The 15,445-nt window shown below is 35.3% G+C and overlaps 1 protein-coding gene across 2 annotated transcripts; it reads left to right on the top strand.

Moving 5' to 3' along the window:
- The first annotated feature begins 2,145 nt into the window (after positions 1-2,145).
- LOC149008331 (pentatricopeptide repeat-containing protein At3g29230-like) lies at positions 2,146-8,295 on the top strand. 2 transcript variants are annotated; one of them, XM_089165082.1, is made up of 2 exons: positions 2,146-2,357; positions 2,570-8,295. In XM_089165082.1, exon 2 carries the CDS (start codon positions 2,587-2,589, stop codon positions 4,417-4,419), a length of 1,833 nt encoding a protein of 610 aa, XP_089021208.1. In that variant the 5' UTR covers positions 2,146-2,357; positions 2,570-2,586; the 3' UTR covers positions 4,420-8,295. The 2 variants fall into 2 exon arrangements, with proteins under 2 accessions (XP_089021208.1, XP_089021207.1); XM_089165081.1 differs by having other exon boundaries at positions 2,146-7,158; positions 8,079-8,295.
- Positions 8,296-15,445: the final 7,150 nt, after the last annotated feature.

The following is a 15,445-nucleotide window of genomic DNA, read 5'->3' as shown; positions in this document are numbered from 1 at the left end:
GTAATCCTACGATGTGAAATCAAATAGTAAGGGTAAGTTGTACATACATTTATTATTATTTTTTTGTATTGGAGAGTTTAATATTTTGTAAATTTATTTATAAAATGAAACCTCTGGCTTTACCCGATCCTAAACCCCTTATTTTTTTGTAATTACTGGATCTATAGAGGTTTTTGGAAAAATTACTTGATTAGCTAGTTTTAAGTTTTCATTTACAAAAGTAACCACTCAAAGTTTCACTTAACAAAACTAGCTAAAACTGAGTTTGAGTTTACAAAACTAGCCAAAATAGTAATTTTTTATATATTTGAACATTTTTACCTCTAAAATTAATCATACAAATATAGGAGGAAAAATGTCCAAATGGAATGAAAATTAGTGATTTTCCTCTTTTGAACAAAATAGTGATTTTTCCTTTTTAATGTGGTTAGTTTTAGGGGTTAAAAAATATTAAAATAATGAAAATTTACTATTTTGGCTAGTTTTGTAAATCCAAACTTAGTTTTAGTTAGTTTTGTTAAGTGAAACATTAAGTGGTTATTTTTGTTAAAGAAAAACCTTAAAATGACTAATCATGTAATTTTTCCTGGGTTTTTTTTGGTACAGAGATCTAGATAGTTTTTTTTTTTGGTCTAGATAGGTTTTGACACCGACTAAAATGCAGCTCGAGATGATGGATTGGTTTTTAATACAATATAAATTAATATTTACCAAAACATTATGGACAAAATGACCATTTTAATATCAAACTAATAGAATAGTTAATCGTGGATAACTTGCAATTTTACAAAAAAATGCACAATGGGCACCACGCACTTTAGTCCACTTAAGTGGGCACCTTGTAAAAAACTCAAATAATGATCACAATAAGAAGAAATTTTCTCTACCCATTCTACCCTTCTTATTTTTCTTTATAAAATGTCCTAGAAGTCCAGACTTTAAAAAATATTACTCAATAAGATATTTATAAAAAGGGTTTTACTTAAATGGATATTTTTTTTAAAATACTTATCAAATCCTAAATTTGTGATAATTGTTTTTGTCCACTTCAAGTTCATTCAACATCTTGTCTTTTGTGGCTCTCAATCATCATAGAATGCTAGTTGCGTGCCTAGTTGGGCTGGAAAAATTAGTACAAAATTTTGGATTTAGTAATTGGTTTTATAAATAGAATCTATTTAAGTAAAATTTTTCTTAAAAATATCTTATAAAACTCTATTTTATATAGTTTAAATTTATGATTATCTGTTCTATAAACATAAATAGATACATTTGGTCTGATTTATGACTGTTCCCATTAATGAACATATGCATAATTCCTACTTAAGCAAGGAAAAAATGATAAAATTATAAAAAACAAAATCTTGTTTTTCTCCCTCTCTACCCCCACATTTCCCCACATTACTCCATTTATACTTTTAACAGTATTTTAAGAATATTAAAACACTACCAAATGGCGCCAAAATCAAAACTAAAACGGATATATATTTAAAAAAAGTAAACTAAAAACCACACTAATGACACATAATATACTACTTACTCAATAATACTAAGGCTTTTTTTGGTATCAATTCTCATTATCTATTATGCCTATTTAAAATAAATAAGAACAAGAATTCATTATTTGTCAATAATGAAAAATGGTTTGGTGAATTTTATTGAAAATAAATAATGAATGGAATAAGTTTGGGTCAAGATAAATTATAAAAATGATAGTAACGTGAAAAAGGAAAATATGGTTGTTATAAAGAATGTGTATGACTATTTTACCCTCATCTTCTTATAGACTTTGTAAACTTCCATGAGATAATGATTCTCATTATATCCTTGGCAGTTCTTTGGTTTGGGGTTTTCTTTTTTTATAATAAAATTCCCATATAGATGCCAAATAATTTAAAATAATAAAAATTTCTCATAATTGACAATGATAATTGATACCAAGAAGAGCCTAAACCTATTTCTTGTTATATAAAATATTATGTCTATTTTGAGAATTTTTCATAATTATGATTAATATTTTATAGAAGAAGAATTTTTACTCATAATTTATTATTATAATTGATTATTCTGACGAAAATTTCCCTTTATTTATTTATTTATTTATTTATAATTTTTGGGTGGAGGGAAAACTGATCCTTCCAAAGCTGCATTAGGCGCGAGCTTGTCTGCAACACTCTGGTGAGTATGAAGGAAACAGTCGCAGGAAGAATTCTTCAAGTAACAGTTGGATAAGGATCAGGTTATTGCTTTCCATGATTAGATTATGAAACCCTAGATTCTTCGTCAAGATCAGAGCTTCTCTGATAGCGAAAGCTTCCACGTTAGAGAATCATATGCACAGCAAACTAGTGGCGAAGGTAGAGATAAGTTTTCCTTTACAGTTTTTTTCCAATTCCAGAGGCGAACGTAAAGATAAGCATTCGTTTACTGTTTCTTCCAATTCCACCGGAGCCTGCCTTATCTTGTTATTTGCAAAACCATCCATCGATGTTAATGTCGATCATTTGGCTTGCGTTTCTGTAAATTATTAGTAGTCAATCTCTGTGATTCATGCCTTACACTTTAGCAGCGGTAGATACAATTTTGATGTCCACGGGCATTCGAACTCCAACATGGGTCTCAAGACGAAGACTGTTCGAACAAAAGCTTGCGGAGCTCCAAAACTGCCCCAACCTCGGCGAATTGAAGCAAATTCATGCCCAAATCTTCAAAGCCAATCTCCACCAAGATCCTTTTTTAACACCAAAGCTTGTTACTGCATTTTCTCGATGTCGCCAAATGGTATTAGCAATGAATGTATTCAGTCAAATTCAGGAACCAAATATAGTTATTTACAATACTCTCATTAGAGCCTTCACCCAAAACTCCCAACCCTCTTTAGCCTTCTCCATCTTCTTCGATATGCAAAAGAATGGCGTGAACCCTGACAATTTCACCTACCCATTTCTTCTCAAGGCCTGCTCTGGCCGATTCGGTCTTCGCCAAGTCCAAATGATCCATTCTCATATTGAGAAATTTGGTTTGTATGCGGATATTTTCGTACCTAATTCTCTGATCGACAGTTACTCCAGGTGTGGGGCTTCTGGTGTGGCTGCTGCGAGGATTCTATTTGCAGCAATGGAAGATCGGGATGTTGTTTCCTGGAACTCCATGATTGCTGCGCTGGCAAGATCCGGTGATATGAGTGAAGCTCGTCGGCTTTTCAATGAAATGCCTCACAAAGACACTGTCAGTTGGAACACCGTCATTGATGGGTATGTTAAGGCCGGAGAAATGAACACAGCCTTTGAGTTGTTTGAGAATATGCCTGAAAGAAATGTCGTGTCTTGGTCCACAATGATATCTGGTTATAGCAAAGTTGGGGACATGGACATGGCAAGGCTGTTGTTTGATAAGATGCCTGTCAAGAATCTGGTTGCCTGGACTGTCATAATATCTGGCTATGCTGCGAAGGGACTTGCCAAGGAGGCATTTAGACTATACAATGAAATGGATAGAGCTGGATTCAAGCCTGATGATGGTACTTTAATTAGCATCTTAGCTGCTTGTGCTGAATCTGGTTTGTATAGTTTGGGTAAGAAGGTTCACGACTCAATTGAGAGGAGTAAACTGATATGTAGTACTCAAGTGTGCAATGCATTGATTGATATGTATGCCAAATGTGGGAACCTACAAAAAGCATTTAGAGTTTTTGAAGGGATGGTTGAAAGGGATGTTGTGTCTTGGAATGCCATCATCCAAGGAATGGCTATGCATGGGCTTAGTGGGAGAGCTCTCCAGATCTTCTCAAGGATGAAACAAGAAGGTTTTGTGCCTGATGGAGTCACTTTCATTGGTGTATTGTGTGCTTGTACCCATGGGGGTTTTGTCGAAGAGGGCCGACGTTATTTCTCCACAATGGAGGAAGACTTCGGGATTGTTCCCCAAATTGAGCATTATGGATGCATGATCGACCTTCTTGGACGTGGGGGTCATTTAGAGGAAGCATTTGAGTTTATCAAGAACATGCCTGTGGAGCCAAATGCCATCATCTGGGGCACCCTTTTGGTGGCATGTCGAATGCATAACCATGTGGGACTTGCAGAAGAGGTAGTTGAACATCTTGTAGAGTTTGCACCCTCAGATGCAGGGAACTATGCAGTATTGTCTAATATATATGCAGCAGCAGGTCACTGGGGTGATGTTGCTAAGGTGAGGTTGCAAATGAAAAATATAGGATCCCGTAAGCCTCCTGGAGCTAGTTACATTGAGTTGGATGATGAGGTTCATGAATTTACAGTGCAAGATAGATCACACCCTGAAGCAAAAAGAATATATAACATGATAGATAGATTGGGTCAGCATCTTAAGCAAGTTGGTTATGTTCCTAAGCAGCATTTTGAAGTTGTGACATTAGACATGAGAACTCCTCTTCAATGATCCTCAGTTGTGGAAGCAATATCAGAGCAGCATTTTGGTGTAAAGCCAGGGGTTCCGGCCCTAGATATTTTACTGTCAAGTTATATATTTATATATTTTTATAGTCTTAGACATATAATATTAAAGTCCAAAATTGCAACAACAAAACATCCCACAGAACTTACTGTTTTTTTGGGTCAAAACTTACTGTTTATATATGAAGCATAACAAACAATAACAGAATAACCAAATGGGCCAAAGGAGTAATACAGAACAAATACTTCAGTAGGTTCTCAGTATGAAATGGAGAACCAAATCAACCACAGTAGATATCTACCATAAAGGATGGATTGAGTTCATTCCTAAATTATATATCTATATATTCTTTTGGTCTTAGACATATGATATTAAGTACAAAATACCAACAACAAAACATCCCGCAGAACTTACTGTTTTTTTGGGTTCAAAACTTACTTTTTATATTGAAGCATAACAAACAATAACAGAATAACCAAATGGGCCAAAGGAATAATACAGAACAAATACTTCAGTAGGTTCTCAGTATGAAATGGAGAACCAAATCAACCAATGGATATCTACCATACATGATGGGTTGAGTTCATTTTGGAGGGATTCTGATGAATTAGGTTCATAGATCATATTTCATATTCCATATATGGTTGATTAATTTCAGTACAGATTTGACCATCATCAAGAAGAATAAAATTGAGTTCAAAGCAATTGAGTTCTATAGATTTCAGCCATTGTGCAGATTTCAGCATAACAGCATTACACTCTATAGAAAACTACCTAAACATGATAGAAGAGAAATGAACTCACCCTAGCTGAATGCATATAATATAAAATTGAGTTCAAAAACAGTTTAGGCTTACAGCATATTACCCAAAGTCATGAAAAAACAAAGCCAACTAAATTTGCTGCATATCCAGAAGATTGACTATACAATTGGTTCAAATCATTAAAAAACAAAACCAACTATATTTCCAATCACGCAGCAAAATTATATATAGAGGATCTCAACCAACACACTCAACCCATAAGAAAAAAAAATAAAAATCATGAAACATGGATTGTCATCTTTGAAAATGGAAAGAAAGGTTTCTTATAATCGTCATTCTTTATCAAGCAGAAGATATGAAGAGAGAAGTAAAGAGAAGAAAAGGTTCCTCAAAGGGCCTGAAAGGAGAAAAGGATAAAGGAGATGACATTAGATGCTACAAAGTAGAACTAGGCTTTGTGGGTTTCTTTTGGCTAATCTTTTTCAGGAATTAGGTGATGGAGATATCTGAATTGTCCTCCGGTGACCAAGGTAGATATCTATTGGTTGCTTTGGATCTCCATTTCATACTGAGAACCTACTGAAGTATTTGTTCTCTATTACTCCCCTGGCCCATTTGGTTATTCTGTTATTGTTTGTTATACTTCAATATAAAGAGTAAGTTTTGATTAAAAAAAAAAAGAGTAAGTTCTGTGGGATGTTTTGTTGTGGAATTTTGGACTTTAATAGCATGTATTTAAGACCATAAGAATATATAAATATATAATTTAACAGAAAAAGTTATTGGCTTTGAGAGAGGAAATGGAAAACAGAGGAGGCTAAGATGTTAACTTTGTGAGGCTGGTACAAGAAATGCAGATTTAAGAAAAAATAAAAATTTTATATGGGATGGCACTGTGGAGGAAATACATAATAGCCAAGAGAGAAACAGAAATATGATAACATCTGAGGATAAAACAGTTACATGAAATGTGCTTCTTTTGATACTTTGTCCCTTTTTTCTGCTGGAAGAACTGGTGCAAGGGGATCAGAAGGAGGACCATCAGAGGCCATACTGGAGTCGGGTATAGGATAGTAAAGAAAATTCAAAATCTTCCATTCCTTTGCTGTTATGTTGTATATCTGCTAATGATTTGCTATTAAAGTGAAATGGATGATTGATTTTTGAATATAGTTGACACTACAATTCTGCAACTAACTAATCTGCTGCCTCTCTCTCTCTCTCTCTTTTTAATTTTATATATAATATATAAACTAATCTAGCCTGGTTTTAATTCTCTTTTATATAATGATCTTCAAATCAAATTGTGCGACTGTTAGTATACTCATTTTGTAGATGGTCAAACATGCCATTTACAATCTGATTCATTTGGATCATTGGGTGGATTAAGAATGTCTGCATTTTCACTAAATGGAGTAAGAATGGCAGTTCTTAAGGAAAAGAAATGATGATGGAGTAAGGCTTAATACATCCTGTATTCCTCAGGTACATGCTATTTTTATCTGAAACATGGGGAAAAAAAAAATACTAATTTAAGTTTGAATTTGTTGACCTTTTTCCTTGGGGTGTTAAGCTGTCAATTTGTTACTTGTAGATATTCATGGCCAAAGATTTCCTTTGTTCCATTAATGAACTGGAATTTCTAGTATAATATAATATATAAAAGTATAAAGGAAATAAAAAAATAAAATCTTCCTTGGATGATTCAGCTGATTCTGGTGTCAGGTGATTCTTAATCGGATGATTCTGGTTCGATTTAAAACATTGGACGTATAACGTTTTCCAATTTTGAATGCGTAATTTGGAGTCATTCCCTTGGTACAAAACTACTCATCGGATGCTTGGAGTTGGATCTTGTTCGTCATTTGTTTCAAGTGCCTTTGGTGGAAGTTCTTCTTACTGTTAGGATAGAAGCAACTTCTTGGGAAATGATCAATTGATTATATCAGTTATTATTCAGGTGAGACTTGTTAGCTTCTTTAATTTGAACCAAGATCTTTTTGCTCAATTTATATTTCTTTTATCAGATATTCAATCTTTTCTATGTGTTTTCATTTGATAACTTCAATTGAGTCATTCAGTTGTGTTCTGCAAATTCATAGTTTTTGAAATACTTTTGGTTCCGTTGTTGTTTCTTGATTCACATGAAAATATATAGCTAGTTGTTTTATTCTTGTTTCTTTTATGGTTTTTATTTTTCTGGGTGGGATGGTTGAGCTCCTCGTTAAGGATACCTTTACTCCCGACTCTCCTGTTATTGCTTTTCTTACCTATTTTGGGAGAAAAGCTCGAACCAAGAAAATTCGAAAATAGTTTACTCTAGCTTACTTGTAGAGTAAACCTAAATCATCTACCCGAGAGGAAAATTTTCATTCCACATGGTTAGATTCATGTATCCCATCTAAAAACATAATCCTTCTTTCTAGGAAAATTCTGAAAATATAGGAATCTAAATCTTCTATTTCCCTCACTCAACAGAGGATTTTTTGTTTTTAGCTTGAATAGAGGATCTAGACTCAAATGGGGAGTGTACTCCCTAGGTGAAGCCATTTAAATATCTCAATTACATTCCCCTAAATAATTAGGATCCGGACTCCTAAATAATAACCACTTTCCTAACAATTCTCTTTAGTCTTACCTATTTTCCTAATTATTCTCTTTGGCTTCAAGATATCTCCTTAATTAAAAAAAAAGAAAAAAGAAAAAAGAAAAAAGAAAGTAGTTGAGCATGAGTCATTTAGAATCTTTAATGAGTGATATCAGTTTTAGGGTTTGATACGCTTAAATTATTTGTATTTAAAAATCTTATGTTTAGCATGCTTGGTTGTTTATGATAAATTGTTGAATTAATTTTGTGCTAACACTGGTGAATTGCCGCAGATGGCTGCTCAGAAACTCAAATACATTATTGTATCTGACAAGGAGAACAATGAAGACACTGGAAGGGATGACAAGGTAGCAACTTTGTTAAACGCAAAATATTCCAAATGACTTGGGTGTGTGATTGTATTCACTTTACAATAAGAGTGTTATTTATACATGGATGTTTCCTAATCTACTACTAGTTAGGAATGTACAATCAAAATAATTTACAAAATATTACAAAATAGGAAAGGTGAATTGGGAGGACAATGATGTGATGAGGGTGGTGATTGGAGGATCTTGGTAAATATGGAAAGATAAGGTGGGAGGGTAATGTGATGAGGGTGGTAATTGGAGAATCTTGGTAGATATGGAAAGATGAGGTGTAAAGATAATGTAATGAGGGTGGTGATGTAGAGAATCATGGAAGATCTTGGTGATGTGGAGAATCCTGGTGGATAATACTTCCCCTTAAGTTAGTGCGTGAAGGTTTCGAATGCCTAACTTGGAAAATAAGTAATGGAATTGCTCATAGCCTTGCGCTTTAGTGAATAGATCAACAAGTTGATCCTTGGAGGAGATTTTGCATAGAATGATGAGACCTTGTCGTTGCCGTTCACGAACCAAATGACAATCAATCTCAATGTGTTTCGTGCGCTAGTGGTAGATTGGGTTCGCGGCAATGTGAAGTGCAGCTTGGTTGTCACAATATAAACGAATTGGAGTGCTGAATAAGATATTGTCCACCAATATTCGCCACATCACCAAGATCTTCCATGATTCTCCACGTCACCACTGTCATCACATTATCTTCACACCTCATCCTTCCATATCTATTGAGATTCTCTAATCACCACCCTCATCACATTATCCTCCCACCTTATCTTTCCATATTTACCAAGATCCTCCAATCACCACCCTCATCACATCATTATCCTCCCAATTCAACTTTCCTATCTTGTATTTTTCTGTAATATTTTGTAAATTGTTTTGATTGTACATTCCTAACTAGTAGGATTAGATTAGAAAACATTTGTGTATAAATAATACTCTTATTGTAAAGTGAATACAATCATACACACAACTCATTTTGATTATTTTGTGTTTAAAATGGTATTAGAGCCTAGAAACTTGATCCTCCTTTTTCCGCCATGGTTGGCCCCACTCTGCTTCATAGAGATGCTGTTTGCAATGTTCATTTTCATGCATCTCAGCCATGTATTGATGCGACCACTGCCAGCGACCCGATTGGTGCATTTATACATGCATCTTCTTAGTCTTCTGGAAATCATTCCTTAGTTAATATGGCAGGAAAATTTTCACCTCTTCCCTCTACTTGGATTTTGGGTTTTAGTGCAACTGAGCACATTGCTTTTGATTCCTCTTTGTTTACTTCACTTACACCTTGCAAATCTTATTTACCAGTTACTTTACGCAATGGTTTTATTGCTACCGTTTCTCATATTGGTACCGTGACCTTGTTTCTTGGTTTTCTACTCTATTGTGTTCTTCTTGTTCCTTTCTTCAAATTTAATTTATTATCTATTAGTAAGCTTACTTCTGCTTCTAATATTCTTGTTACCTTTTCTCATAATACCTGTATTTTTCATTGGTGTATTGTGTGCTTGTACCCATGGGGGCTTTATCGAAGAGGGCCGACGTTACTTCTCTGCAATGGAGGAAGACTTTGGGTTTGTTCCCCAAATTGAGCATTATGGATGCATGATCGACCTTCTTGGACGTGGGGGTCATTTGGAGGAAGCATTTGAGTTTATCAAGAACATGCCTGTGGAGCCAAATGCAATCATCTGGGGCACCCTTTTGGTGGCATGTCAAATGCATTAGCATGTGGGACTTGGAAGAGGTAGTTGAACATCTTGTAGAGTTTGCATCCTCAGATGCAGGGAACTATGCAGTCTTGTCTAATATATATGCAGCAACAGGTAATGGGGTGATGTTGCTAAGATGAGGTTGCAAATGAAAAATACAGGATCCAGTAAGCCTCCTGGAGCTAGTTATATTGAGTTGAATGATGAGATTCATGAATTTACAGTGCAAGATAGATCACACCCTGAAGCAGAAAGAATATATAACATGATAGATAGATTGGGTCAGCATCTTAAGCAAGTTGGTTATGTTCCTAAGGAGCATTTTTAAGTCATGACATGGGAACTACCTAAACATGATAAAAGAGAAATGAACTCACCATAGCTGAATGTGTATACTAGAAAATTGAGTTCAAAATAATTTAGTTTTACTGAATGCATATAATATAAAATTGAGTTCAAAACAATTTAGTAGCGTATTACCTAAAGTCATGAAAAAAACAGAGCCAACTATATTTACACCATATCCAGAAGATTGACTATTCAATTGCTTCAAATCATCAAAAGACAAAACCAACTATATTTCCAATCACGCAGCAAAATTATGTTAGGAGGATCTCGACCGACACACTCAACCCATTAGAAAAAAAAAATCATGGAACATGGATTTTCATTGTTGAAAATGGGAAGAAAGGTTTCTCATAATCTTCATTCTTTTATCAAGCAGAGGATATGAAGAGAGAAGTAAAGAGCAGAAAATGGTTCTCAAAGGGGCTGAAAAGAGAAGGATAAAGGAGATAACATTGGATGCTACAAGTAGAACTAGGCTTTGTGGGTTTCTGTTGGCTAATTTTTTTTCAGGAATCAAGTGATGGAGATATCTGAATTGTCCTCCAGTGACTAAGGTTGATATCTATTGGTTGATTTGGTTCTCCATTTCATACTGTGAACCTATTTAAGTATTTGTTCTGTATTACTCCTTTGGCCCATTTTGTTATTCTGTTATTGTTTGTTAAGCTTCAATATAAACAGTAAGTTTTGAGCAAAAAAAAAAACAGTAAGTTTTTCGGGATGGAGGCTAAGATGTTAACTTGTGAGGCTGGAACAAGAAATGTGGATGAAAAAAAAAATAAATTTGAATATGGGTTGGCACTGTGGCATTCAAGAGGAAGTACATAGTAGCCAAGAGAGAAACAGAAATCTGATAACATCTGTTGATAAAACAGTTACATGAAATGTGCTTCTTTTGATCCTTCATCCCTTTTTTTTCTGCTGGAAGAACTGGTGCAAGGGGATCAAAAGTGTGACCATCAGAGGCCGTACTGGAGTCAGGTATATGATAGTAAAGAAAATTCAAAATAATCCCTTCCCTTTGCTGTTATACTGTATATCTACTAATGTTTTGCTATTAAAGTGAAATGGATGATTGATTTATTGAATATAGTTGAGACTTCAAGTCTGCAACAACTAATCTACTGCCTCCCTCCCTAGCTCTCTCTCTTTTTAATTTTATATATAATATATAACCTGATCTAGCCTGGTTGTAATTCTCTTTTATATAATGATCTTCAAATCAAATTGTGCAACTGTTGGTATACTCATTTTGTAGATCGTCAAACATACCTCTCACAATCTGATTCCATTTGAGTTTGATATGGGGATCATTGGGTGGATTAAGAATGTCTGCATTTTTGCTAAATGGAGTAGGAATGGCAGTTTTTATGGAAGAGAAATGATGATGGAGTAAGGCTTAATACATCCTGTATTCCTCAGGTTCATGGGTGCTGAATACAGCACCCTATTTTTATCTGAAACATTAGGAAAACAAATACTAATTTAAGTTTGAATTTGTTGACCTTTTTCCTGGGGGTGTGAAGCTGTAGATATTCATGGCCAAAGATTTCCTTTGTTCCATTAATGAACTGAAATTTCTAGCCTATGATATATAAACATATAAATAAAATATAAAAATAAAATCTTCCTTGTATGATTCAGCTGATTCTGGTGTCAGGTGATTCTTAATCAGATGATTCCCGTTCGAGTTAAAACATTGGACGTATTTGAGTGTGTAATCTGGAGTCATTCCCTTGGTACAAACCAACTCGTCGGATGTTTGGAGTTGGATCTTGTTCGTCATTTGTTTCAAGTGCCTTCGGTGGAAGTTCTTCTTACTGTTAGGATTAACCAACTTCTTGGGAAATGATCAGTTGATTATATCAGTTATTATTGAGGTGTGACTTGTTTGCTTCTTTAATTTGAATCAAGATCTTTTTCCTCAATTTATATTTCTTTTATCAGATATACAATCTTTTCTATGTGTTTTCATTTGATAACTTCAATTGAGTCATTCAGTCGTGTTCTGCAAATTCAGAGTTTATGAAATACTTTTGGTCTGTTGTTGTTTCTTGATTCGCATGAAAATATACATCTAGTTGTTTTATTCTTGTTTCTCTTATGGTCTTTATTTTTCTGGGATGGATGGTTGAGCTCCTCATTAAGGATACCGTTACTCCCTACTCTCCTATTTTTGCTTTTCTTACCTATTTTGGGAGAATAGCTCGAACCAAGAAAATTCGAAAATAGTTTACTCTAGCTTACTTGTAGAGTAAACCTGTATCATCTGCCGGAGAGGGAAATTTTTCATTCCACATGGTTAGATTCATGTATCACATCTAAAAAAAAATCCTTTGTTCTAGGAAAATTCTAAAAATGTAGGAATCCAAATCTTCTATCTCTCTCACTCAACAGAGGATTTTGTTTTTAGATTGAATAGAGGATCTAGACTCAAATGGGGCGTGTACTCCCCAGGTTAAATTTCTCAATTAAATTCAATAACATTCCCCTAAATAATGACGATCCGGACTCCTAAATAATAACCACTTTCCTAATAATTCTCTTTAGTTTTACCTATTTTCCTAATAATTCTCTTTGGCTTCAAGATATGTCATTAATTTAAAAAAAAACCACTTCTCTTTCTCAGGTTTTTTGCTTAGATTTGAATTAAGCTTCCTCTACTGGTTGACTTTTAGTAGCAGTTGAGCATGAGTCATTTAGAATCTTTAATAAGTGATATCAGTTTTAGGGTTTTATATGCTCAAATTATTTGTATTTAAAAATCTTATGTTTAGCATGTTTGGTTGTTTATGATAAATTGTTGAATTAAGTTTGTGCTAATACTGGTGAATTTCTACAGATGGCTGCTTAGAAACTCAAAATACATTATTGTATTTGACGAGGAGAACAATGAAGACACTGGAAGGGATGATGGGGTAGCAGCTTTGTTAAACGCAAAATATTCAAATTGACTTGTGTTTATGATTGTAGTCACTTTACAATAAGAGTGCTATTTATACATGAAAATTTCCTAGTGTACTCCTACTAGTTAGGAATGTACAATCAAAATAATTTACAAAATATTACAAAATAATACAAGATAGGAAATGTGAATTGGGAGGATAATGATGAGATGAGGGTGGTGATTGGAGGATCTCGGTAAATATGGAAATATAAGGTGGGAAGATAATGTGATGAGGGTGGTGATTGGAGAATCTAGGTAGATATGGTCATATGGAAAGATGAGGTGTAAAGATAGTGTAAGATAGTGTAATGAGGGTGGTGACGTAGAGAATCATGGAAGATCTTGGTGATGTGGAGAATATTGGTGGATAATACGCCCCCTCAAATTAGAGCGTGAAGGTTTTGAACACCTAACTTGGAAGTAAGTAATGGAATTGCTCATAGCCTTGCGTTGTAGTGAATAGATTAGCAAATTGATCCTTGGAGGAGATTTTGCATAGATTGATGGGACCTTCTTGTTGCTGTTCAGGAACCAAATGACAATCAATCTCAATGCGTTTTGTGCGCTAATGGTAGATTGGGTTCACGACAATGTGAAGTGCAGCTTGGTTGTCACAATATAAAGGAACTGGAGTGCTGAATGAGATATTATCCATCAGGATTCTCCACATCACCAAAATCTATCATGATTCTCCACATCACCACCCTCATCACATTGGCTTCCCATCTCATCCTTCTATATCTACTGAGATTCTCCAATTACCACCCTCATCACATTATTCTTCCGCCTTATCTTTCCATTTTTACCGAGATCCTCCAATCACCATCCTTATCACATCATTATCCTCCAAATTCACCTTTCCTATCTTGTATCATTTTGCAATATTTTGTAAATTATTTTGATTGTACATCCTAACTAGTAGGAGTAGATTAGGAAACATTCATGTATATATAACACTCTTATTGTAAAGTGAATACAATCACACACACAAGTCATTTTGATGATTTTGTGTTTAAAATGGTATTAGAGCCTAGGAACTTGATCCTTCTTTTTTTGCCATGGTTGGCGCCACTCTACTTCGTTGAGATGTTGTTTGAAATGTGCATTCTCATGCATCTCAACCATGTATTGATGTAACCAGTGCTAGCGAGTAGCGACCCGATTAGCGCATTTATATATTCTTCTTCTTTGTCATCTGGTAATCATTCCCTAGTTAATATGGCAGGAAAATTTTCACCTCTTCTCTCTACTTGGATGAGTTCTGGCGCAACTGAGCACATTGCCTTTGATTCCTCTTTGTTCACTTCACTTACACCTTTCAAATCTTATTTACCAATTATTTTACCCAATGGTTCTATTGCTGCCGTTTCTCATATTAGTACCGTGACCTTGTTTCCTTTTTTTTTTAATTTTTACTCCATCGCGTTCTTCTTGTTCCTTGCTTCAAATTTAATTTATTATATATTTTTTTTTGGATGAATAAATAATATATTAAAAGACAAGCACACCAACAAGGGAGAATACAAGAGAACAAAAGGAGAGATGGGGGGGGGGGGGGGAAGAGGAGCACAAGCTCAAGAGAAGGAGCAGCTGAGATCCTAGAAGCTAACAATTAACCTATTTCTAGGGTTGTCAGCGACAAGGGGATGGGGAAGAGAAAGCAATCTAGAGGAAGCATTGAAGGAAATGGCTTTCCAAATCAAATCTAGGGATCGAGACTTGGAAGTCCATCTTCTAAGGTTACGCTCCCACTAGATGTGATGGATGGAGGCACCAAAGACAAGCTTGCCAAGGCGGTCGCAAATAGAATTACCAGCAAAATTCCTCAATATCCAAGACCATTCACGAGCAAACCCATGTGAGCGTCTTGGCGGGGCCAAATGGAGGTAAGGGCTCTGTCCCAAAGGGGGCGGGAAAAAGGGCAGGCAAATAATAGGTGATCAATGTCCTCTGAACCATTCCCACAAAGAGTACAACAGGTGTTGGCGGCAATATGGCGGCCAATGAGGAAAGCTTGGGTGGGGAGAGCAAGGTTTAGGGCTCTCCAGAGGGTAAGGGAATGACGGGGGATGAGACCTTTGAACCAAACCAAGCGGGACCAGGGGACAGGGGGATAAGGGGTGCGGAGGAGGTTCCAGGTGGGTGAAGTGGTAAAAGATTTTGAGGGCGATGGGGTCCAAATGGTGGTGTCGCAGGGAAGATTGTAGATAGGAGGGAGAGTATTCCAAACATGAGTGAGGGAGGGAGGAGGGGGGAGGGAG

The sequence above is a fragment of the Hakea prostrata genome, chromosome 8 (genome assembly GCF_041222555.1).
Source record: "Hakea prostrata isolate BN-2017 chromosome 8, UWA_Hpros_2, whole genome shotgun sequence".
Taxonomy (NCBI): Eukaryota; Viridiplantae; Streptophyta; class Magnoliopsida; order Proteales; family Proteaceae; genus Hakea; species Hakea prostrata.
This window is presented reverse-complemented; position numbering and strand designations above follow the sequence as displayed.